The sequence below is a fragment of the Polypterus senegalus genome, chromosome 11, assembly GCF_016835505.1.
Source record: "Polypterus senegalus isolate Bchr_013 chromosome 11, ASM1683550v1, whole genome shotgun sequence".
In the NCBI taxonomy this organism is placed as follows: Eukaryota; Metazoa; Chordata; class Cladistia; order Polypteriformes; family Polypteridae; genus Polypterus; species Polypterus senegalus.
The window spans coordinates 163,540,980-163,568,479 of record NC_053164.1 but is presented as its reverse complement, the minus strand read 5'-3'; the positions used below and the strand labels follow the sequence as shown (position 1 = coordinate 163,568,479).

Sequence of the window (27,500 nt, the reverse complement as noted above, 5' to 3'; positions counted from 1 at the left end):
ATTTATATGTGTAGAAATTCTGTATATTGAGGTCTTCTATGGACTCAGTATGGGACAATCCATCTTAACTACCCCTTAATGCCTTTTAGACTCCGTTGTGGACCCATTCCCTCCCCCTTCTCCTCTTTGGTGCTCTGGAGACTCTATAGAGTAAAATAAATTTCAATGCACTGGAGAATTCAAAGGAAATCCGTAGCTAGCAAAGTAGGGTGGCACAGTATATATTTATGTGACGCAGATCTTGGGCTTATGACTGTGTGACCAGAGAGGTTTAGGGTTATGGGGAGTTATCGGTTATTTGCTTCAGTACCATTTTGGTATTAGTACTGAGGTTGTAAAGCTGAGTATTGATACCAAAGTCAAAATTTTAGTACTGTTCCTACAATCATCCTTAGTTTGTTTAATTCTTGTGAGATGTGTCTCACTATAAATTTGTTTGAATTGTGCTTTTAGGTTTCCTGCTATCATTGTGTATTTTTCTGCAGTGTGTTCCTCTGTCCAGTTTATTTAAATGTTTTTGTTTGTTTGTTTATTTATTTACATAGACTTTTTTATGACTTTGAGCTCCCTGTGTTTGTCCTCTCTCTCTCTCTCTCTAACCCCCATTTTGCATGGGATGAAAAGGATTTGATGTTGTCTGGACCGTTTTAAGGTGGTTTGAGTGTCAAGGGGGTTGGTATTACCATCCTTTACCGTTAAATTGGCTTTTGTAACTGTTGTATCCATTAATAATTTGCTCTAAAAAGATTATTTTTATGATATAATGAATCTGTTAATTGTTTAAATGTATTGATACAATAGAAAATCTGATTAACCCATCAATATTTTTTTCTGCAAAGTTTTATGTTTCTAGCATTTGCTTGTATTTGTTGCAGTGTATTGCCCTTTTAACATTTGTTTTGATCTGTTTATTTGGTAGCTTTTTTAATTAGCTGGTGTTTGTCAGAAGCTATGGGTTATTAATGATTACTGGTAGACTGTGAAACTTTTTTTCTTAGTAAATGAGAAAATTCATTTTTTTATACCCTTTCTGGAGACTGTTAAGCATCAGTTTTAATTCATAAAGGTTTTTTTAGATTTTGCATACAGTGCTGATTTAATTTAAGTTTTAGTTTTGGTGTACTAATGAAGCTGATATCGCTGAAATCTCAATTCCTTTTTGTGAACAGCTAAGAATTAATCTTGTAGTCATTACATTTTGAGTTTATGGTTTGCTGTAGTTGATCAGTTTAAGAGTTATCTTTCTACAGATAATTATTTGCAGTTTTGCATGATCTTATTCTGACGTTAATCACACTTTCTGGTCAAGAATTATATTACTTAACAGAAAAACAATAATTCATAATCTACACAGGTTGAAACATCAGCTCTGAGTTCATGTATGGCTTTGCTACTTAAGAATTTTTTTCAATACAATAAGATGCTAAGCTTTAAAAGCAAGCACAAACAAGTTTGCTCATTCTTTGTACTTATGCACATTTTGAAATGGACATAGAGTACATGACCTTGACTAAAGTTCTGTCTTTCTCCACTTGTCTGCCAGTAATGCTAACTAGTTTTCTTTTCTGTAGTTTTTTGAAGAATTAGCTGCAGATGACAAGAAAGATACAAATGAAGAACCGACCGGTAAAGAGCAGCAGCAAAATAAACAAGTAAGTATTAATATATTTTCTCTTGCAAAACTTTTACTTGATTATTGATGTCTCAGAGTTAAGATAAATGACTTGACTTGTATTATACCACCACAACTATTAATTTTTCAAATTGCCTTCTTTTAATTTGAATTCTGTTACTATATTTAAAGCACTCCATACCTGCATAAGTAATCAGGTCTAATCAGTGTTGTTTATCCATCCATCCATCCATCCATCCATCATCTAACCCGCTATATCCTAACTACAGGGCCACGGGGGTCTACTGGAGCCAATCCCAGTCAACACAGGGCACAAGGCAGGAAACAAACCCCAGGCAGGGCGCCAGCCCACCACAGCAGTGTTGTTTATGTGAACAACAATGGAGCGATCAGTGTTATAGATTAATAGTTTGGAATATTTCAGTTTACTGCAGAGTGCATTGCAATAGGGTCAAAAACAACTGCCACAGCAACAAAATCTTCAAACTTTGTCATTTTAAGATTCAACAGGACAGGGATGCTTGCTAGAGTATTAACCCCAAATACTGTGATTGATGTACGTCAGTTGGAAAAATGATACCACTTCAACTGCGGAACCCTTCGTCTATCTTCTCGGCTGCATATTAACTTCACTGGCCCTGTTTTACGTTGCCCCTCTATAACTCCAATCAATGCTATCTCATACCGATTTAGGTCATCCACTGCTTGAATTTTGTGCGAGTCTGACATTTGGTCTGTTTGGTTTCTGATCACCTTGAACTGTTGATCCAAGAGAGGATCTGTCCTCTGTGTTATCAGAAGGCATTGCTGCAGTCTCAAGAGGGACCTTTTCCTTGGGTAGGTCTTCTAAAGAAAATGGGAATGACATATAATCTGACAAAATGGTTATGGTAGGGGTATTAACGTTCATTACTAGAATTGCATTAAAACACAGACATAATAATGACAGATTCAACAATAATAATAATTATTACTATTACCCTAACAGTCATACCCTTTTCATATCAATTATCAGTTTTCGATGGACCTTTGATTGTCATCAGTAACATCAGTAATATATTTTAGTGCAGAGGCCATGTCAAATAGCTTATGTATTGCTTTGTTGTTGTATTTGTCATGGAGGTAGTGAACTGTCTTCACTTCCTCACCTTTGGTGAAAACTGTGTCACCCCTCTGCACTGCCAGTATTGAGTTGTTCAAAAGTTGCAGGATTGGTTTAAAAAAATTCTCCCCACAAAGAGCATCTGTGAATTCAACCAGAGGGCTGAACAACATAGTGATGGCCTCCAGTACATCAGTGTCCTGCTAGTAGGGTGTGAGGTGTCTTTCATTTTGGTCATTTGAAAGGAACTGGGAAATGGTCTCCTGTTGCTTGCTGTTAATCATGGTCTGCCTAGATCCCTATCTGGTTGGACATTCTGTCCTTAGCGAGTGTTCAGGCAGATTCAATTTCTTCTGTGCCTCAGTGAGCTCATACTTTTTTCTTCTCATATTACACATCAATCAGGATTAAGGAATCCTCCTCACCAATGGCCAAGTCTATGCCCGAAACACTGTAGGCTCATCCATCCATTGACATTGGCCACTAGCTTTTTGTTTGAGGCATTGTCCGTAAAAGTACAGGTAAGCTTGTCTTCCTTTAAACCCAATGCAGCTATTGCTTCCCATGGTCCATGGGTGATGTTTTGCTTCTTGGGATCTTAAGGGAAAAAAAAGCTGTGTTCTTTTTTCAGTGCTTGCATGGACAGGATGTTGGCCAGGGTCAAGGGGTCCAGCGGCTGTTTTTGTATCTCTTCGTGAAGAGAGATTCACTGATGTTGACTTTGCCGACAATGCTGTGATCTTTGCAGAGTCAATGTAGGCTCGTCAGCAACATTCTTGTCTCTGGTGATTCTTCCTATGAAGTCAGTAGATGATTTGGGAAAGCATGGGGTGATGTGGTTGCTGGAAAGAGGAGTGTGGCGCTCCCGTTATTTTTACAAAAGAATGAAGATCCAAGTCTTTAGAGTCTTGGTGCTTCCTGATTTGCTATGTTGTTGTGAGACATGGACACAATCCAGTAACCTGTGATGAAGACTGGACTCCTTCGGTATTGTATCTCTTTGGAGAATCCTTGGATTTTAGTCCTGGTTTGACTTTGTGTTGAGCAAGCAGTTTGCTATTATTATTATTATTATTATTATGTTGCACAATTTACATTACCTGCATTGTGAAGGATCATCATTTATGGCACAACAGCCATGTGGCGCCCTTCCCTGAGGGTAATCTGGCTTACAGGATCCTCATTGTTGAGGTCCTGAGTGGCTGGACTCCCCACCTGACCAGACTTACTCTTAGGAGGGATTGTCTTTGTTTTTACTCTGTTCTATATAGAGTGAATATATCAAAACAATTCTGAGGCACATGCAGAATTATTCAGTGATTTAAAATAAATCAAAACTATTATTTTTTAGAGTGATCAAAGTAGTCACTCAAAGTTGACTACTACTTTGCACACTTTTAGAAACTCTCCACCAGCTTCAAAAGTTACCACTTGAAATGCTTTTCCAGTATTCTAGATGGAGTTTCCACTTATGCTGAGTACTTTATGGTTACTTTTTTCCCACTGGTGGAAGAAGAGCCACTTCATCTGATTTTCTTAGCAAACAGCAGCTTGGACTCTAATAATAGAATTTGATTAGCTACTGAGCATTAACCATGACTTGGGAAGTAATATGCAATATGGTTATCAAAGCCTAAAATACAAACCAAATTAGACGAGTGAACTTACAATGAGATATGACTGCAACAGTGTGAAATATGGGTTACGTTTGGACCTAACACTAAGTTAACTTTAACTGTTACAAAGCTGCAGCAGAATGTAGAGGTAATCTAACAATCAGTTTGATAAAATATATGCTGCCGTGGACTGTATCCCAGCAGTTGCAATGGTTTTCTAATAACTGAGCTCAACATCTAGAATGAGAGAAATGGGTGGGTTTGAATAGGTGTAAATGGGTGAACAGGTGCAGTGCAGACTATAAGAAAAAAAGGTTTTCTTCAGTTATTGACTGTCCAAGCTCAAGGCTTTACTGTATATATTAATATGATTTTATAGTTTGTTGTTTACCTCTAGAATAGTTTAATAATAGTCAACCTATAGTTGATAATGGGTGAATTTGGAAGTTTTAGTACAATAAACAAAATATTTAATCTGAATTTCTTTGAAATCTGTCTGTGGCAAGTTATTTCTCACAGATATGTTAAAATAATACAAAATTATACACATTTTTAAGGTTATTGATCTTTGTGCTAAATTGGGCACTGGTAATTTTAATGAAAAAGGAAACGCTTCATTTGTTTTAATACTGATATTAACAGTACTAATGAAGAATCAAAATGCTCACTTTATTGTTGGTAGACTCCTATTAAATTTTCATTAATGCATTTTTACTTTTAATTTAACTTTAAATTTCTTATTAGTTATAGGTTAATAGAGTCAAAATTCATGAAAGAATCTCTACCCAGGCCAGCAAGGCAGCTGAAAGTCCTGTGGCACCTAAAGCCAATGTCACATTACGCAACTTCTAGTCATTGGATATGTCAGAGTTGTTGGCTGCAGTTGTATCAGTGGACCATGTCAGTTTACACAACTAAAAATTGTTGATCATGTCAAATGTTAGGGACTGTGTCCCGAATTTTCAAGCACAGTTAAGCTTGTCTTTTTTTTTTCTGACAGCCAGTAGTATGCTGCCTGATGAGGCCCATGCTGTACAAAGGGTTAACTGGTATGGTGGGTTTATTCGCAACTGCTACTCTCTCTTGTCTTTTTTTCTGTTCTGTCATTGTGTGTAAAACATTAAATATTTTTCCATTTATAAGCTCCAAAACACCCACATTCGTTGTTCCTCATGGCTGCAATATATTGATCCTGAATGAGCAATCATTGGATGTCGGCTCTCCTAAATATAGTGCCTGCAGTTAAGATTTTGATTTTGTCAAAGTCACTGGGTATCTCAAATTACATGACCGATCTTCACGCTAAGATTATGTAAATGTTGGCTACTACTGAAAATTGTTGGAAATGTTGCCTAATGTAACATGTCCTTAACCATCCTCTGTCTATCATAGATATCTGGACCAGTGATTTCTAAAAGTTGGTTCTTATTTTAAAAAGACTATGACATCACCCTCATGTTCTGTATTTTTTAAAGTTATTTAAGTAGGAGTATGTTCAAGTGCATAATCTTTGGTTAAAAAACTCAACATTAATTCTTTTCACCATTCAGTTTTAAAGGTCATGAACCACTCCAAGAAAAAAAAAAATAACTTGTAGTTTGGATAACTATTACATTTAATATGTCAATCCATGTGACAGTGAATGCAAACTGTTCAAACAAAGACCAATGAGCCCACAGATAATTGTTTAATTTATTGAATTTAACTTGAACCCTGAAATTTTCTTTATGTATCCAATAAATGTATCATATGTTGACATAGCCAAAAACCAGTTTAATAATGTTGTTGAAAAGGAGAGGTGAAAAAGAATGTCTTTGTACCACAGTTTGAAGCAAATTTGTATTTTTTTACATGTTTGGGACAAAGACAAATCAAACAATTCAGACATGATTAAAGTGCACATTGCAGACTTTAATGTAATGTTATTTGCATACATTTTAGTACCACCATGTAAAAATTACATTACTTTTTTTTACATGGTTCCCCTTATTTTTAGAGCACACAGTATCCAAATAATTTTTGTGATCATGCATTTGTACCACATATTTTGATTTAAGATTGCCTTCCTTGTTATTTCAATACTTTAGTTTTTTCCTGACCGTTCAGATCATTTTTCAATGCTGAGCACCTGCTTACAGTGATATTAGTGCAGACCACACACAAATGATAGGAAAGAACGTGACACTAGTTAGTGTTTACCTAAAAGGAATCCTGTTGTACTGCTAATTTTTTTGCTTCCCTAACTTTTTCGAAAAAAAATATTATTGATTGTAATTTCAGAGTCTTCAGTTCACCCCAGTTTCTTCCTTCACCTGTATTGACTTCTATCAACTGTTCACCAACTTGCCCACCTCTTGCAACCACCTTCCAGAACTCCGTCCAACCCACACTTTGCCTGCTCTTATCAGAATTAGCCACCTGCTAACTTATCATTACCTCTTCTCAACATTACTTACCACCAGCCCCCTCCCCTAGCCCTCATTTATAATCACTTGTCACCATCCAACATCTCTTCTTGTACCCTCTCACTGGCACTTCCCTATTTGTGCGCACTGCTTTCTCTTTACAGTGCATTTTTATTGTTTTATATTCATTTATTCAGTTTTTGTTGTTTCTTGGCCTGTTTATTGATTACACAGCAAAAAAAAAAAAAAAATTGCTCTCAAGCCTGTCTTCCATACTATAACTTTTTTCATTAAGAGCAAATGTAGTCTTAGCTCTGTGTGGATGACTGAGGTGAAAAAAATGGGCACTGAAGTATGCAAAAACATTATACACTCATACATACTGCTTGGAAATGCCTTGACTAAGGCAGCACGATATTGGGAAAAAATACGATGAACAAAATAAACTTGATAATAATGATGTGATCATGATAAATTATGTGTTAAATCAGAGATTAAGGTTGTGCACTTTGCATTATCACCAATTGTACAATACAGACAATAAATTGAGATTGTTAGCTGTATATGTTTATTAAAACAAAAGTTACTGTCAAATAATTAGTAATACAAAAAAGTAAACTGGTTCTGTGCAAAAAGCAATGCATGCTGCAAAATACAAAAATTACTCTGTAACAGTTGTTTCCAGCAATAGTTTAAATCTAACAGATGTTTGGATTATTTCTCACTTAAGACCTGGAAATTTTGAAGAATATGAACAAACAACATATTAGAGAAAGAATGGAACTTTGTAATTCAATTTTAAAACATTAATTTCCATGTCAGAGGCAGTGACATAACAGTATTAAATCTAAAAAAAAAATCAGATTTTTTTTTTTATAAGAACACCAGCATGTTCACTTTGCTTGGCTTTAAAGACGAAAGCTGACATGTCACAGTTATTCCCTGATGCACTGAAGTCTTTCGGAAGGTACATTTGTGGCAGGCACACACTTTAGTTCCAGGCTAGGGGGGAGTGGCGGCTCTGAGGCTAAGGATCTACGCTGTTATCCCGAAGGTTGCCGGTTCGAATCCCTGTCACTGCCAAAAAAGATCCTACTCTGCTTGGCCGTTGAGCAAGGCCCTTAACCTTCAATTGCTCCAGGGGCGCTATACAATGGCTGACCCTGCGCTCTGACCCCAAGGGGTATGCGAAAGCTAACAAATTCCTAATACAAGAAATTGTATACTGCGAAATAAACAAAAAAAAAAGCTTGCTTAATTTAGGAAAGTTAACCTGGTGGATTTCCCTCACTGTCAATTGTGGGTGTCAGAAGGCAGCTATTAAGGTCAGCTTCAGCATCCTCTTCAGGAGAAGGTGTGATCAAAATTGAAGCATGTAAAAGGCTTCCCAGAGTCCCCTTTGGCCGCCTCTTGCTGTGGTGGGTTGTAACAATGTGGTTGTGCTGAGGACCAGATCCTGAATTGGCTGAACTTGTGGTGCTAACAGCAGCAGGCTGGTGCTTCTGTGACAGACAGAGAGAGAGAGAGAAATTGAGCTTGCGAGTATTTTTAAATACATATGAGTTATATTTGAAGCATTTCACCCTTCCATCATTCCAAATTTTTAAAAAAATATCTTTTATGTTACAAATAACTTGTGTCTTGATGTCCTATAGTTTGTCTTGAATCATGGATTAAGGAAAGCAGCAATATCCAACAGAGTTGGGGCTGTGGGTCCTTGTATTCTCTCTCCATGTGCTCCAATACTCATCACTGTCATCCTAATGTATTGCAAGTGTTTTCATCTGCAACAGATGAAGTACTGGTTGCACATAAGACACACTAGCATTGTCCTCTCTAGGCAGTCCCTCTGTAAATTCCTGAAGTGGCTTCAGTGCCTTATTCACTGACTCGAGGACCTCTCTGTCCTGCCAAGTTGGAGCCAGGTGTCGAGTTTTTCTGTCATCAGGGAGGACTTGTGACAGAGCCCGTTGTTGCTCTTGGATGCATGTAACAATTTTCTGCATCTTCCCCATCTGGTTGGGAACTCTATAATCAGACTGTGCTTAGGTAAGTTTAATTCCCTGTGTGCAGTCTTCAGTAACAATTCTTTTCCCAACTGTGGTAGAAATGACCTACCAGCTTTCTGCACATTACTGCTGCACGATCAATGTGCATGTCACATTTAGCAGCATTTTCTGAAAATTCCAGAAACAGGAAAGAGAAAAAAAATACGTTGCAATCTTGACTGAAGTTATATCTCCCTATTATATAAAAAATCCTGGGATGAGACGTGACTTTTTCAGAGAGACACTTTCAAGTCCTGCGAGAGGAGACTTTGTGCCAAGAGAATTAACCACGCCCAGGGCTGGAAATAAAAGACAAAGAGTAGATGACAAAGTAGAACATCGTAAAGAGGTTAAAAAACTTTGGTGCAATACACACATAGCGCTGATTAGAGATAATGAAAGTACTAAAATTCAAAAGTCTCCAAAAAATAAAAGTAAAGATCGCATTAGCCCAAACAAATGGGAATTATTACTCGGTGAAATAATGGAACAGCGAAAAGAGATCAAATATATTGTTCAGATTTAAACTTTAAGTCAGAGACTTGTAGATCGTCTAATTCATGTTGCCATCAGGGAAAAGTAGTGTTTCTTCCCAATGAAGAGGTGTATCCGCGAGAACTAAAAGATTTGTTGTTTGGTGAAAGTGAAATCCACATATGTGAGCAGCAGAGATGCAAAGTGGCTGGCACGTAGCACAGGCCAGGGGGTTGGCGAGTGAAGCCCCCTAGTTAACAAAAAAAAAAAAGTTTTATTAACATTGAGGTATATAGGCTGCAAGTTAGTTCTAGCTTTTACCTATCTAAATGCTGCATGCTGGGATGTCCACAAGTTAAAAATACAGGTCAAATTCCGTTACAACGAATATCTTTACAACGAAATTTTCATTACAACAAAGTATTTTACACTCCCGATAGTTTCCTCATAAGGCAGGGTGTATATAAATCTTGTTACCACAAAATACATTCAGCAGATACTTTCATTACAAGAAAGTGCCCAGACGACCTTGAAATGCCTGAATGAATCATCCACAGAGAAGTCAAGGGAAACCGTCATCCACAGAGCAGTTAGTTCTGTGGTGGCAGCTCAGATGTGTACAACGACCACCGAACAGAAACATTGCAATTTTTTCTCTTTCTTTGAACTTTCCTCATACTGTTTTTTGCTGTGTTTGTTTTCTGTGGTTGTCAGTGATACCTTTTGCTTATTGCTCGTCAACATTTGAAAAGGTAACAACAGTTTACATTAGAAAAAAATAAAAAACCTGTCATTTTTGCGACTCTCGATTCTGACAAAACGAAAAAAGTAATTGTCAGCTTTCTTGAAAGGCTGAATAAAAATAGAAGAAAAATCTGTTTGCAAACTTTGGGTCTCAGCGCAAATGTAAGCAAACTGCTGCATTTCAAGACTTCGAAAAAGCAGTTGTTCCTCTCATCATTGGCAATTCGACCAGTTCTTTGTGTTTTAAGAGCATTACATTCCTGTCCTGCGAGTATAAAACAAACCAGTGAGCTTGGATGACTCGAAGACATTTTGGGAAAAAGGCTGTGACAACTTGACAATGATATTGTGACGTGTGAGTCACTGTCTTGCACCCCAAAACATGAGGCTGAATTCTCAGTACTTAGCAAAAACAGTTTTATTCAGCTTCAAACAGGAAGAGCATGGTTATTTGTTGTAACAGGATCTGCCACTCTCCTATACACAGACATAGCAGTCAGGCAGGGTTGTGGCCAGGTTAGTGGCCAAGTGATACTGTTCCCTGCATTATAATGTTTCTTGCATCACTTATTGACGACAGTCGATCAGCTCGGGTTTGCTTGTCCTGCACTCCACTGCAGCACTGTGACAAGCAATCTTCCACAGACACAGCAATCACGCTTCGGGATTCACTTCGGTAAGTCGCCCCGTTGGGGGATAGGGGTTCCAAAAGAGTTCAGACACCTCACAATATGAAGAAGAAGAAAAAGAAGATTCTGCTTCTGATTGATAATTGTGCTGCTCACAGCAAGCTTCTACATTTAGATAATGTTTGAGTTCAGTTCCTCCAACCCAATTTCACGGCAGTGCTTCAGCCATTGGATTTGAGTATCATTCAAACTTTGTATTATCGCAAAGGACATGCTGAGAAAAATCTTTGTCAGCATAACTTGTAGACAGAAGGAGATGAAAAGTAACGTGAAAGAAGCTATTGAAATCATTTGTCAAGTTTGTTGATAAGGTGCGTTATTTCTTTTTGATGTTGGGATCCAGGCTCATATGGTGAGGCGTATTCAGAACTTTTGGAAATGAATGGCTGTTTTAGAGACGGTTCAGATTTTGTCTTCAGCCTGGCCATGCTGCTTGCACATTTTTATGAACACAACTCTTTGTATTTCTGTTTATACTGCTGTTTATGATTGTGTTTCAAATAGTGCAATAGGTTTGTTGTTTCCTCTCAAAGAATTGCCACCTCAGCGTGACATAATTTACACAATACATGAGTTTGTAAATGGTCTTCCCATTTCAAACAAAAGTACTGCTACAATACAGATTTGCTAGCTTGTTTAGGGACTAAATCTTCTGCTTTTAGGCCAGAATTTTTTGGCCTCGGGTGTATATATATGCTGCCGCTGCCTTTGCCAATAAAAGAGCTGATGGACATTGACCTGCTGTTGCTCTTTTTACACATATGACGTAATTGTTTGCTCGGAGTGTTGGCATCTTGAAAGAGACTGCTCTCAGCTGCTAAGTTGGTAGTTCAGTTATTTGCTCAATTTAATTGCAGCTTAAGTTTATCGCAGCTATGTATTTAATTCAGAGAAATTTTACCGCAGAAATGACTTATTACATTTCTCTGCAGGAATACTCTGGGGAAACTCAAGTCTTTTTAACAGGGCAGGTTATATCATATCTTTATAGATCAAGAATACACCAGTTCTCCAAATGAGGCCCTTTATAGGCAAAGACAAGTTCTGCAATCAGAATTTAACCTCTTGACAACAAAAGAAACAGAACAGCTTGTCTTTAAATCTTAATTAACATCATCACTATGAACACAGAGAGAAGTCTAATGGGATCTTATCCCAACAAATCCACAAGCATGAAGTTTGCAACGCAGTTACAGAAATTACCAGATGGAGATAAAATCATTGACCGTAAAATTATAACCCACACTTTTAGAGAGTAACATAAGTCCTTATGTTCTACTCTGTTTAAAGAAGTTAAGACAATCTAACAAGTTTTTAATGCATTACAAATACAACAGCTAAATACTCCTAGTCCAGAGTAACTGGACAAACCTCTGACACTGTCAGAATTACTCGATTCTATAAACTCACTCCAGCATGGGAAAACAGCAGGCCTTGGTGGGTACCAAATGGAATTTTATCCAAAAAAAAAAAAAAAATTCTCAAGTAATTAGCTCTACTATTATTAGTGGATATTTATTATCCACAATACCTTCTTTCTCAAAGACAATCGCAACAACAACAACCAGGATTTCTCTTCTTTCCCTAACTCCTCTCCATACTCTGACTTCCTCCCTAAAGTGTTGTCCTCTTCCTCTCAACTCTGAATTTCTCTCTCCAGTGTTGTCCTCTTTCTCCTAAGTCTGACTTTTTGAATGAATAGGTCAAGTGGCTCCTCTGCTTGCACCCACATTTCTCAGCAGGGCTGTCTAACAGCACTACAAGTCCCATGATTCATGACAGGGTTGCAATAGGTCGTGAAGCCCAGGAATGCTGCCATTTAGTGTGTTGGGGAGGCATATAGTTTTGAAAGGAAGCTTCCCTCCATCATTCTTTTATATTGGCCTCCTGGCCGGTTAATGGAAAGGAACCAGTCCCGGCTGGGATGCCCATCCATGTGTGTGATCCTTTACAATACTCTTCCCCTCAGCTGAGCCTTGTGGGGGGCCAGTGACTTGTCACACGAGGCTGATGGACCAAGTCACCGGTGGGGGATTCACAAATTTTTTACATGCCTTGCCCCTGTAGGAGTCAGAATTACCTGGCAGGAAAGGTTTCCAGTACTTACTACCACCCATAGTCTGTGTAGGCTTTTCATTTTGGGTTAGAATCCTTTACAGTCGCCTCAGGGGACGGTTTCTCTAAAAGTGTCCTAATTCCTGACACTTGCAACAGGGTCCGTGGGATTCAGTGGATCTCCTAGGTTTTCATCTAAGAGAGGGAACTTGGCAGTGCACTCCCTTTCCAGTGCTTTCACTAGTGTTTGTGGGATCTTGTCTTCTTTCTCCTGTTGTCGCAAGAAAACATAATTAAAGTAGGTGGAGACCTACCATCATGTGGGCTTATTCCATTGGATTCTTTCACATTTTTTGCACGATTCTCATTTTTGCTCAGACCTACCTTTACTTTCTGGGCTTTTGGAGGTTTGGGACCTTCTATAGATTACAGAAGGATCCTTTACCATCTGTGTGGCCTTTATTACCATACAAGGATGCTTCAATCTTACATCCTGCAATTTTGTCGAAGCAAGCACTACTTGGTTTCCTTCCAATATGTTTAAACCCCCTTTGCACTGTGTCCCTTTCTCTATGCTACCTGTGACCTTCGTAGTCTGAGAAGCCATCCCTGCGACCTGAGGATCAGATAAGGGCAGACCTAATAAATCTGTGAGAATTGTTGAAATAAGTCCTGTTTGGTTCCCTTCACTTTCTTCCGGGACATTTTCACACTGTATTTCTCTGTTTTATGGCACAGGACTTGGATACCTGAACAGCTCTATTGACTTACTAGCACTGGCTCCAGTCCAAGAGAGTATACACTGCTGTTGCCTTTAAATATTTATCACTGCTGTGTTTTATCACTTGCAACTTTGGGCTTGGACTGCCATCTTGGTTTTACTGGCATGCTTTGCGGACTCCCTGGTGATTTCTTCTGGCCAATGGGAGTCCAGTGACGTCAGTGCCGATCTGGCCCTTCAGCATATCTCAGCCATCTTGCCTGAGTGTGGCGGAATAGAAAGGATGATGACGCAGCACTGCCGCTTCTCACAGTAGGATTGTGCAGGCTTCTAAAATCCAAACTCTTAGGCAACACATGCCTGTTGCTCCTGTCTCATTGAAGTAAGTCAAGCAGATTCTTAGTGGGTGAGTAGGGCAACACAACACTTTCTTGCCACCACAACAACCACCACTCACCACGAAGCACTTTACAATTTTACTCTAGGTTTGGTTAAAGGAGGCATGAAAGAAAGAGCAACAAATATGTATAAAAAAATAATTGGCAGATTTATTAAAACAATAACAAAAAAAAACCAGATTGTGATCTAAAAAAAGATGAGAAGAAAATATATATGTATCACATCCGTTAAACAAGAGTCCAAAACCATTTAACAACAACTAACCAGTTAAAGAATTAAATTTTCTCTGTTATCTGTTCTCAGATGAGATGTGTAACTGCTGTCATGGAAATTCCAGAATTCAAACATGAAGACATGAATTTAATGTGTACAGTGAAAGAAGCATTCCTTTCCTGTGGGCAGGAAAAAAACAATCTGCAGTACAATTACAAAATCAGTTTTGTTTTCAAATATTAACGAGATCTCGGTTATATTTCCTACACAGATAATGCATAAACATATGCATAATTAAAATAGTTTTACTGTATTCACTAGTCATGGAAATATGAAAAAATATCTTAACGAAGTGAGAAAAAAACATTTATTTCAAATACTGTATAATACAGTCTCTTTTCCACAAAGGAGAACAACAGAATTGGCTCAACTAAAGTATTATTAATTATTCTTTCAAATTGGCGAATACAGCATAAAATATTCAAATCCACCAAATGCTATTTACTGAGACTTAATTTTTTTTTTTAAGTAAGACATTAATACAGTTACACAACTAATTACATATAACACAAACACTAGATGCCGTGTGGATTGCTTTAAACAGTTTTGTTTTCTTTTACCCCCTGGAGTTCTTAAGAAAAAAAATCATAGAAAGCAGAAACTACTTGTAGAGATGAAATTCCAACATTTAAACTTATTTTAAATTTCTAACTATATTCCTACTTATTATATTAAATTCTAACTTGCAAAAAAAAAAAAAATACAACTCTTGTAATTTCTTCACAGAGTTTTCTTCTCTAGTGACTGCTGTGCAGAAAATCTTTCAACCTTTCACCTCTCAAGATACCCCTCCACTGTACAAACAATTCAAATTAGAAGTCATGTTACCAATACATACATTTTTTTTAGTAATCAACTTTAAAGTGGGTTATATAAGTATCGCCAAAAGAGTCAAGTGCAGCATCATCAAAGTAGTCTGTCTTCTCCTGCAGGTAGTTTTCAGATTCCACGTCGCGGCTCTCGTTTCTGTCATTGTTCTCCCGACATTGATTGAAGCATGCATTGCCTACAGATTGCCTATTCCCCCAAAGGTTTATTCCCCCCTTTATCCCCAGTTTTTCCCCATTATATAAAGTCACTTTGAGTTATTCTGTAAACAGTTGGTCTGAGGGTTTTGACACAAAAACAATAAAAAACAGGTTCCAGCCACTTGGTCGCCCAAGAATAAACTGCTGACTGCACCAGTTGTGGAAAACTGGGGGCACCATAGAGCCCCAAACCCTAGACACAACTGATACACACAATCATGGGTTCAAATACAGGATATTTATTACCCACAATACCTTCCTTCACAAAGACAATCACAACTACAAAACCAGGATTTCTCTTCTTTCTCTAACTCCTCTCCAGACATGACTTTCTCCCTCAAGTGTTGTCCTCTTCCTCCCGACTCTGACTTTTTCCACCAGGTCAAGTGGCTCCTTTTTATCATGGAACCAGGAGTACTTCCGGTGTCATGGCATAGCCCGACAGAAGTACTTATGGGTTGATTGGAAGTTCCCTAAAGCTGTTGCACCCTCTGGTGGCACCCGCAGATCCCAGCAGGGCTTCCTCACTGAACTTCAACTCCCATGATTCATGGTGGGTATAGAAGTGGCTCACAAAGTCCTGGGATGCTGCCATGTAGTGTGTTTGGGAGGCATATAGTTTTGAAACGAAGCCTCCTTCCATCGTTCTGTCACATTGGCCCCCCAACCTGTTAATGGAATGAAACCAGTCCTGACTCAAACACCCAACTATGTTTGTGATCCTTTACAGTAATATACTGACTAGTGCTGGGTGGTATGACCAAAATTCTATATCACAGTATTTTTCAAAATTGTACCGGTTTCACGGTATTCAACGGTATTTTTTTCCCATGCTTGAGTTAACCAGATTTTCCAATGCAATTGCTGTACTTCAGTAGACTGGCTAATAATAACCTATTCCAGTCATGAGAACTGTACATGTACAAAAATACATTTTAATGTGCACACAAGTATTAGTACTGGTTTGCATGACTCCATAAAGTGAAAGTTTTCAAGGAGGGAGGCACTAATAAAGAGAAGGAATCATATTGCATTACAGTTGAAGTCAAAATATAGAATCTTTCTATTGAACAAATTTTGCAAACAACTTAAACAAAAATTTTCACAACATATTGTCAACCCTCCAAAGAGGCATTTAGACTTAGTAAAATATCGAGAGGTGCTTGTCAAAAGTTGTATTGCACTGAACATGTCTTAGAAAAGGAATTAATAGTAAATATTTTTTGTAAACCAACTACACTTTCTGTTAATGTTACCAATCCCTGCCCATTGACACGTTAAAGTGACTTTTTAAACAACTTTACCATCATTAAACGGCATAATATTTAAAGTAATAAATAATAACAATAAATAGTGCAACCTACAGTAATAATATTATTACTTCAAGACGTCAAGCCCATGTACATTACACAGTATTCAGTAAAATAAAATAAAACAAGGGCAACTTGGTGATGACATCTTTACCAACTGAACCGTCATTAAGGCAGATTGCATTAATATGGACCTTGCTTCAAGCTAAGCTATATACAGTACATAAATAATAAAACTGTAACTTGCATTTATGATGCTATTTGTGGTATAGCCCTACGGAATCGTATTAGGGCCACGGTGAAGAAAAAAAAAAATACAGACACGGAAGAAAAAAATCAAACTATATATCAAGAGTAAAGTCGATATGTTGACTTTATTTTCGACATTTCCACTTTAATTTTGACGCTTATGTCGAGATTAAAGTCGACATTTCCACTTTATTCTCATAGTTTATTTTATAATTTAAAGTAGAATGTCGTAAACTAAACTCCATCCTAAAATCAATGTTTAATTTACTAGATTTTCTCAAACCCCGTCATAAGTTAATGTAGCACATTAAATGCTTTGTGTTGTGTTTCCCGACTCGGTTGTTAATCACTACGCTTCTTAAACTGACCACCTCCACACTAAGAGGAGGCACCGGCAGCAATCATCACACAGAATCCATTCACTTCATGATCTCCCTGCTCTATGAAAATTTAGCATGCTAAGATATATACTTGATATTTTCAGGATGAAATGCATTAAAGCATGTATTAAACATGCACAGTAGTGGGGCGGTAATGCTGCTCCCTCGCAGTAAGGGGTCCCCAGGTGTATGTTCAGTGTAGAGATCTTTATGGCAAGTGTGACAAGGCTCCAAAAAACTGGATGTATGAATGAGTATCGCACAGGTTTAACTTAAATATTGTGTAAATGTTGGGTTTGTGATCTGGTGGTCGGGGACACGAACACAGAATTCAATGGATGTTCTTCTAAGCGGGCTTTCTTTATTGAATACGTGCTGTCTGTCTGACGTACCAAACCCTCGGCTCTTATCCTTCTTTTTTCTTTCTCCATCTAACCAATCACCACACGATAAACGTCATTGTGAAATTAAAAATAGTTATAAACCTAGCCCACGGAGTGTTCAGAACTTTAAAAAAATCTTCGTTATACTTGTTTAATTATGCCATCCATTCAGGATTGCACCCATCCCAGCAAGCAATGTGTGTGAGGCAGGAGCAAAACCTGAACGCCAGCACATCGCAGGGTGAATATGAACAACTCATACACTAAGGTCAATATAGCATAACAAAACCCCACATCATGCATGACTTTAATAATAATAATAATAATTCTTTGCATTTTATAGCGCTTTTCTTACTACTCAAAGTGCTAAGCAATTGCAGGTTAAGGACCTTGCTTAAGGGCCCAACAGAGCAGAATCCCTATTGGCATTTATGGGATTCGAACCAGCAACCTTCCAATTGCCAGTGCAGATCCCTAGCCTCAGAGCCACCACTCTGCCTAGTAAACCCACCAGAAAAACATGCAAATTCAAGGCAGGGTACACCCGAGACCCCCTTGCAGCGAGGCAGCAGTGCAACCTCCATGCCGCCGTGCCCCCACATGATTAATACATGCTTTAATGCATTTCATCATGAATATTATATCAAGTATCTTAGCATTCTAAATGTTCAGGGAGCAGGGATATCATGAAGTGAATGTATTTTGTGCGGCGATCACTGCCGGCACCTCCTTAGTACAAGAGGAAGTCAGTTTAAGAAGCACGTACTGATTTAACATGGCTCGGGGAACACTTAACACAAAGCATTTAATATGCTATATAACTTATGACGGGGTTTGAGAAAATCTAGTAAATTAAATATTCATTTTAGATGAAGTTTAGTAACGATGTTCTGCTTTAATGACAAATTATGAGAATAAAGTCAACATGTCGACTTTAATCTTGACATAAACGGAGAGAATAAAGTAGAAATGTCAAGAATAAAGTCAACATGTCATCACAGTATTACACAGTACCCAGGTGCATTTACACTGTAGTGAAAAAAAATAAAACAAGTTGAACTTGGCTTGCAGTATTATCCAGTAGTATAGAAACAGTATTCACACATTTGAACATAATGGTCCACATTCGACTTATTAAAACCAAAGTATCTCCAGGCAACAGACGTGACTCCTTTTTTTCGGCAAACGTTCTTCTGTGTCATCATGTTCAACTTTATCATCAGCTTCAGTTTCAGAATGTTCTCTGTCCATTTTCACTGCGCAGTACCTACAGCTACCGCATGTACTCAGTTGCATGCCTATTTAGCGGTGAAGCAGTGAAAAAGAGCCCCCGTGCAACACTTCCACTAATGTATGTACTCCATTGTATATGATTAGTGGTGTAGCAGTTGAAAAGGTCCCCCCTTGAACAGTTTCCCACTGCGCCACATTCTAAACATTGTTTAGGCAATTTAAACCAGTGTTGCGGTTTAAGAAAACTTCACATCATAACAAAAGTAAAAAACGGTTTTCGGTATGAACCGGTATACCGCCCAGCACTAATACTGACCCATAAAATCTAGCACACCAATGATCTTATTATCTTTAGATGCAGAAAAAGTATATGACATGGATAAATGTGACTACCTATACACCACATTGCAGAAAATTAGGTTTGACCCAGATATATTGGATACTAACCATCACCTAATCTGTTTCTCTCTTCGGTACTCAAATGTGGCACTTGGTGCCACGGCCCACCTGCCAAGTTGTTTTGCCTGCCTAAGGTAAAGTCATCCCTGATGGAGGATTGCAGGAATTGTGGGGTAGAGGGGTCCGTTCATTGGATTGGCTGGCGCAGCGCTGTTCAGCTGTGGAATGGCCAAATGGGGGTGGTAGTTTGATGGATGTGGTCTCCAGGAATCTAAACAAATCCAAATCATATTATGTGATATCATCTACTGTTAAATTCTGCTCCGTACTTGTACATTTTTTTATTTTTATACTGTATTGAATATTTATTCTGTTCTGTGTATTGTATTGTAGTGAATTGTATTGATCCAATTCTTTTTGACACCCACTGCATGCCCAACCTACTTGGAAAGGGGTCTCTCTTTGAACTGCCTTTCCTAAAGTTTCTTCCATTTTTTTCCCTACTTGGGTTTTTTTGGGAGTTTTTCCTTGTCTTCTTAAAGAGTCAAGGCTTGGGGGCTGTCAAGAGGCAGGGCCTGTTAAAGCCCATTGTGGCACTTCTTGTGTGATTTTGGGCTATGCAAAAATAAATTGTATTGTATACATGTGCATAGATAAAACTACTTTATACTAGTCCAGATGTCTCTGTTAGTATTAACAACATTATCTGAAACTACTCCAAACTACAACATGGTACTCGACAAGAATGCACCCTATCACCATTGCTTTTTGCATTTGCCTTTGAGCCATTGGCCGTTCACTTAAAGGGGATTATCAGAGAAGAACAGAAAATATCACTATATGCAGATGATATGGCACTGCATATATCGGACCCAGAAAAATTCCTTACCAGTAAGCCCTATTGTGCTAGAAGAATTTCAAAACATACGGTTGTGTTCATAAGTTTACATACCCTGGCAGAATTTGTGAACTATTGGCCATTGTTTGGAAAATATAAGTAATCACCCAGGAAGCTTTCCTTTTAATAATTGTGTGTGCCCTTTTTAAATCATAATGATAACTGAAATCACCCAAACGGGGCTGATCAAAAGTTTACATACCCTTAAATGTAGAACATCGTAAATTTCATCTTAAAATCAGTGTTTAATTTACTGGAGTGTCCCAGATCCCATCATAACTAAAGTAATACATTAAATGATTTGTATTGTGAGTGTTCTGTGTGAATCCCTACGTTCTTCTTAAACGGGCTCTCTCTTACACCGACAGGAGTGCGCTGGCACTGATCTCCGCAAAGAATACATTACATTCATGATATTACAGCTCTGTGAACAATTTAAATACTAAGATGTATACTTGATATAATTCTTATGATATTAAAACATATATTAAACATGGGGACCCAGTGGCGTAGTGATGGCGATGAGCTGGCGCCCCTTCCAGGGATTGTTCCTGCCTCCCGCAAGATGGTTGCTGAGACGTGTGCGGCCCTCGGTGAAATAATTTATTGCAGCAGTACTGTGTCTTTCAAATGTAACAGCCCCCGATACCTTTCCTACCTTTTCTTTCTCCACGTAATCAATCGCCACAGAATAAGCTCTGTAATAAATGTCAAACCAGCTGTAAGCTTAGAACGCCAATTCTTCAGAATTTTTTTAAGGAGCATTGAAAAATCTTCATAATACATGTTTAATTATTCCATCCATATACTCATCCATGGTTGTGCCAGTCCCAGCAAGCATATAGCGTGAGGCAGGACCAATCATTGGACAGGGTGGGTGCCAGCTCATTGCTGCTGCTGCACCACCATGCCCAAACCTTTAATTATTAACAACTAGCAAAATACCTACGCTTCGCAGTGTAGAAGTAGTGTGTTAAATAAGTTATGGAAAAGAAAAGGAAACATTTTAAAAATAACATTACATGATTGTCAATGTAACTGTTTTGTCACTGTTATGAGTGTTGCCGTTATCAAGGATTTGATTATCATTATTCCTTTCAATCAAGTTCGTTTTTGTAGGACGTGTTGTGTTCAAGTTATATTCCGTGTTTGTCAACCGTTGTAAAGATAACAGGTTTCATTCATCGAAGTGATCACTACCCAAATCCGTACTTGTGAATCCAAGAAGTTTAACAGGCATTCCCGGTATTAACTTGTGGATTTGCCTGCGAATATTTAGCGACAGCATGTTTATTAACTTATGGATTTTTCTGCGAGTATTTAGCGACAGTGTCTCTATGAATTTGTGGATATGCCTGCGGGTATTTAGTGACAGCATGTCTATTAACTTGTGTATTTTTCTGCGAGTATTTGGCAGCAGCATCACAAAGTTGTTTTTGTCTAGCTGCATCAGAAAATGTACCACAACGTCTGACATGCATCCTTTTTACTGTTTTCACACAGCTTGGATTGCTGCTGTCATAATCGGTTTGAGTTTCATGATTTGTTTCAATTACGCTAGTATTTGCAGGACTTGTGTTGAAGTGACATTCGGCATCTGTCAAGCGTTGTAAGCATACAACCAACCGCCTTCATTGATAACTTTGCATCATAATAAACGAACAATAAAACAGCGGAGAAGCCGTGGATTAAATAAAAAGGCTGCAGTTATCAGCAGGGGAGACGTGAATACCGTGGCGAAGCAAAGAAGGGAATGAAGAGACTGGAGCGACGGATGGCCTTATATGGGCAGGCAGTCAATTACGTGGGAGGTGTGGGGATGGGGGACGCAATATAGGCAGGCAGCCAACTACGTGGGAGGCATGGTGATGGGGGATGCAACGCCGCCTCACACGGCGACCGAGCTGCAGGCTATGGACGTATATATGTACATAAGTAGGATTCAATTATGACCGTTATGTGTAGAATTTCAAAATGAAACCTGTTTAACTTTTGTAAGTAACCTGTTAGGAATAAGCCTGCCAAATTTCAGCCTTCTACCTACATGGGAAGTTGGAGAATTAGTGATGAGTGAGTGAGTGAGTCAATCAGTGAGGACTTTGCCTTTTATTAGTATAGATATGCATTATTTAAATGATGTTAAAAATGTTTTTGTATAATGTAATATACTTACTTCAATGCTATTCCATGCACCATTATATTGTTACAGAATGATTACAATCAAGTGAATTAAATTTGTGAACAATATGCAATTAATTTTGGTGCATTTGATAAATCCTGTGTCACTGATGTGAATATGAAAAACAAAGGTAAATGTCACTGAAGCAGTAGCACTGTTTTGACGCTGTGTGCCACAAGTTTGCAAAGCTGACCAGAAATGTGCAATTATAAGAAAAGGGGTTACTGTGAAGAGAAAGACTCAAAAGAGCAAACCTTAGAAAAAGTTGGCATTTACTTGCCAGAACCAGTATTCAGTCACGGTCAGTTATATGTTGCACAAGCAAAATGTGTTGCTGTCACATATATATATATATATATATATATATATATATATATATATAAACTGATCAAAAAATTAAAGGAACACTTTGAAAACACATCAGATCTCAATGGGAAAAGAAATCCTCCTGGATATCTATACTGATATAGACTGGGTAATGTGTTAGGAATGAAAGGATGCCACATCGTTTGATGGAAATGAAAATGATCAACCTACAGAGCCCTGAATTCAAAGGCGCCCCAAAATCAGAGTGAAAAAATTATGTGGCAGGCTAGTCCATTTTGCCAAAATTTAATTGCAGCAACTCAAAATTGTATGCGTAACACTTTGTATGGCCCCTGTGTTCTTGTATACATGCCTGACAACATCGGTGCATGCTTCTAATGAGATGACAGATGGTGTTGTGGGGGATCTCCTCCCAGATCTGGACCAGGGCATCACTGAGGTCTGAGGTGCAACCTGGAGGCATTGGATGGACCAAAACATAATGTCCCAGAGGTGTTCTATTGGATTTAGGTCAGGAAAGTGTGGTGGCCAGTCAATGGTATCAATTCCTTAATCCTCCAGGAACTGCCTGCATACTCTCACCACATGAGGCCAGGAATTGTTGTGCACCAGGAGCCACTGTACCAGCATAGGGTCTGACAATGGGTCCAAGGATTTCATCCTGATACCTAATGGCAGCCAAGGTGCCTTTGTCAAGCCTGTAGCGGTCTGTGTGACCCTCCATAGATATGCCTCCCCAGACAATCATTAACCCACCACCAAACTGCTCATGCTGAATGATGTTACAGGCAGCATAATGTTCTCCATGGCTTCTCAGACCCTTTCACTTCTGTCACGTGCTCCGGGTGAACCTGCTCTCATCTGTAAAAAGCACAGGGCACCAGTGGTGCATCTGCCAATTCTGGTATTCTATGGCGAATGCCAATCGAGCTGCATGCTGCTGGGCAGAGAGCTCAGGGCCCATTAGAGGACATGGGGCCCTTGGGTCACCCTCATGAAGTCTTTCTGGTTGTTTGGTCAGAGACATTCACACCAGTGGCCTGCTGGAGGTCATTTTGTAGGGCTCTGGCAGTGCTCATCCTTTTCCTCCTTGCCCAAAGGAGCAGATACTGGTCCTGCTGATGGGTTATGGACCTTCTATGGCCCTCTCCAGCTCTCCTAGAGTAACTGCTTGTCTCCTAGAATCTCCTCCATGCCCTTGAGACTGTGCAGGGAGACACAGCAAACCTTCTGGCACTGACACGTATTGATGTGCCATCCTGGAGAAGTTGGACTACCTGTGCAACCTCTGTAGGGTCCAGGTATCGCTCATGCTACCAGTAGTGACACTGACGGAGAATAGGAGACGATTGCCCTCAAGAGGAGTACTAGGGTGTTGTACCGTGTTAGCCATTATGAATGAGAAGTTGTTAATGACACCTTTTATTATATCTAAAAGATTACAATATGCAAGCTTTGATTACATGTTGCCTGAAGGGGCCTGAGTTGCCTCGAAAGCTTGCATATTGTAATCTTTTTAGTTAGCCAATAAAAGGTGTCATTTTGCTTGGCTTTTCTCTACCCTCAAGAGGAGAGAGAGGCGAGCGAGCAAGAGAGATAAGGAGAGAGAGAGAGAGAGGGGGGCGCTCGAGCAAGAGAGATAAGGAGAAAGAGAGGGGTGCATGGCGAGCAAGAGAGATAAGAGACGCGCACAAGAGAGAAGAACCATCATCTCAGTTATGATCACATGACGCTCGGCAGACAAAGTGTATCCACACTTATTTATCAGTGTTATTTGTTAGGAAAATTGATTTTTATGTTGATATTTTTGGGGGTGCGGAACGGATTAACTGAATTAACGGAATAACCCATTATTTTCAATGGGGAAGTTTTGTTCTAGATACAAAAAATTTGCTATACAAGCTCAGTGCTGGAACGAGTTAAACTCGTATCTAGAGGTTCCACACTGTGTGTGTGTGTGTGTGTGTGTGTGTGTGTGTGTGTGTGTGTGTGTGTGTATATATATTTACACAATCACCTAAAGGATTATTAGGAACACCTGTTCAATTTCTCATTTATGCAATTATCTAATCAACCAATCACAGTTGCTTCAATGCATTTAGGGGTGTGGTCCTGGTCAAGACAATCTCCTGAACTCCAATTGGATTTTTTTTCTCCCTAAATAATAAAAACCATCATTTAAAAACTGCATTTTGTGTTTACTTGTGTTATATTTGACTAATGGTTAAATGTGTTTGATGATCAGAAACATTTTGTGTGACAAACATGCAAAAGAATAAAAAATCCGGAAGGGGGCAAATAGTTTTTCACACTGTATATTTTTCACAATGTATATATTTGTATATGTGTATATATAACAACAACAACAACAACAACATTTATTTATATAGCACATTTTCATACAAACAGTAGCTCAAAGTGCTTTACATAATAAAGAATAGAAAAATAAAAGACACAATAAGAAAACAAAATAAATCAACATTATTTAACATCGAATAAGAGTAAGGTCAATGGCCAGGGGACAGAAAAACAAAAAACTCCAGACGGCTGGAGAAAAATAAAATCTGTAGGGATTCCAGACTATGAGACCGCCTTGTCCACTCTGGGCATTCTATCGAACATAAATGAAACAGTCCTCTTTGGATTTAGGGTTCTCACGGAAGGACTTGATGATGATGGTCACGTAGACTTCTGCCTTTTAATCCATCCATCATTGTTGGAGCATCATGAAGCTTTGAGTAGGTGGAGGTGGCGCAGGCCACCACCACAAAGAAACCGGAAAAAGAAACAAAAAAGAGAGTAGGGGTCAGTACGGATTTTAGAGCCACCATGAATAGTTATTATGATGAATTGAACATACAGAGTATCAGGATTAAGTTAAATTAAGTTAAATGAAGTTATAAAAGGCCATGTTAAAGTAATGTGTTTTCAGCAGTGTTTTAAAGTGCTCTACTGTATTAGCCTGGCGAATTCCTATTGGCAGGCTATTCCAGATTTTAGGTGCATAGCAGCAGAAGGCTGCCTCACCACTTCTTTTAAGTTTTGTTCTTGGAATTCTAAGGAGACACTCATTTGAGGATCTGAGGTTACGATTTGGAATATAAGGTGTCAGACATTCCGATATATAAGATGGGGCAGATTATTTAAGGCTTTATAAACCATAAGCAGAATTTTAAAGTCAATCCTGAATGACACAGGTAACCAGTGTAGTGACATCAAAACTGGAGAAATGTGTTCGATTTTCTTTTCCTAGTTAGGATTCTAGCAGCTGCATTCTGCACTAGTTGCAAACGATTTATGTCTTTTTTGGGTAGTCCTGAGAGGAGTGCGTTACAGTAATCTAGTCGACTGAAAACAAACGCGTGAACTAATTTCTCAGCATCTTTCAGTGATATAAGAGGTCTAACTTTACTATGTTTCTTAAGTGAAAAATGCTGTCCTAGTGATCTGATTAATATGATTTAAAATTCAGATTACAGTCAACAATTACCCCTAAGCTTTTTACCTCCGTCTTGACTTTTAATCCTAATGTATCCAGTTTATTTCTAATAGCCTCATTGTATCCATTATTGCAATCACTAAGATTTCAGTTTTCTCTTTATTTAACTTGAGAAAGTTACTATTCATCCATTCTGAGATACAAGTCAGACATTGTGTTAGTGAATCAAGAGAATCGGGGTCATCAGGTGCTATTGATAAGTACAGCTGTGTGTCATCAGCATAGCTGTGGTAGCTCACGTTGTGCCCTGAGATAATCTGACCTAACGGAAGCATGTAGATTGAGAATAACAGCGGACCCAGGATAGAGCCTTGTGGAACACCATATGGATATCATGTGTCTTGAGTTGTAATTACCACAACTAACAAAATATTTTCTCCCTGTCAGGTAGGATTCAAACCAATTTAAGACACTGCCAGAGAGGCCCACCCATTGACTAAGGCGATTTCTAAGAATATTGTGATCAATGGTGTCAAATGCAGCACTCAGATCTAAGAGGATGAGAACAGATAAATGGCCTCTGTCTGCATTCACTCGCAAATCATTTACTACTTTAACAAGTGCAGTTTCTGTGCTGTGATTTGTTCTAAAACCCGACTGAAATTTATCAAGAATAGCATGTTTATTTAGGTGGTCATTTAACTGCATAATGACTGCCTTCTCCAGAACTTTACTTAAGAAAGGCAGGTTAGAGATGGGTCTAAAATTTTCAAGAGCGAGGGGTCAAGATTATGTTTCTTAAGTAGGGGTTTAACTACAGCAGTCTTAAGACAGTCTGGGAAGACCCCGTATCTAATGACAATTTACTATGTCAGAACATTATCAATTAGCACGCCTGATACTTCTTTGAAAAACCTTGTTGGTATTGGGTCAAGGACGCAGGTGGAGTGTTTTAATTGAGATATTATTTTTGTAAATCAGGTAAATCTATCCTAGTGAAAGAGTTTAATTTGTTTATAACAGGATGCTGGGGTTTAGGAGGATCCTTAGTGTTGGAGGGATATACTATGTTATTTCTAATATCATTAATTTTTTGATTGAAAAATACAGCGATAGCCTCACAGGTTTTACTGGAAGTACTTAGGAGGCATTCCTTTGAGTTACCTGGGTTTAGTAGGTGATCAATTGTAGAAAATAAGACTCTGGGATTACTAGCATTGTTATTTATAATCTTGGAGAAATAGCAGCGTCTCTCAAGACGGACAGTGTTATTGTATTCTGTTATTTTAACTTTTAATATTTCATAGTGGATAGTAAGTTTAGTCTTCCTCCATTTACGCTCAGCTCTGCGGCATGTTCTCTTTAAATCCGACACTCTTTGGGTCTTCCATGGTATAACAATGCTAGAAGATTTTTTCACTGTCTTTTCAGGTGCAACTATGTCAACAGCAGCTCTCACTTTAGTATTAAATCTTTCCACCTTACTATTTACATTATCCTCGCTATTATAGCTGGC

At 38.5% G+C, this 27,500-nt stretch overlaps 1 protein-coding gene across 1 annotated transcript in view; it reads left to right on the top strand.

Annotated features, from left to right (window-relative positions):
- The window catches only part of abcf1 (ATP-binding cassette, sub-family F (GCN20), member 1), a 220,415-nt gene that overhangs the window by 28,714 nt on the left and 164,201 nt on the right, over positions 1–27,500 (top strand). Inside the window, exon 3 of the mRNA XM_039770000.1 lies at positions 1,572–1,652. Within this exon, the coding sequence (XP_039625934.1) occupies positions 1,572–1,652 (81 nt within the window). The remainder of the gene's footprint in view (positions 1–1,571; positions 1,653–27,500) is intronic.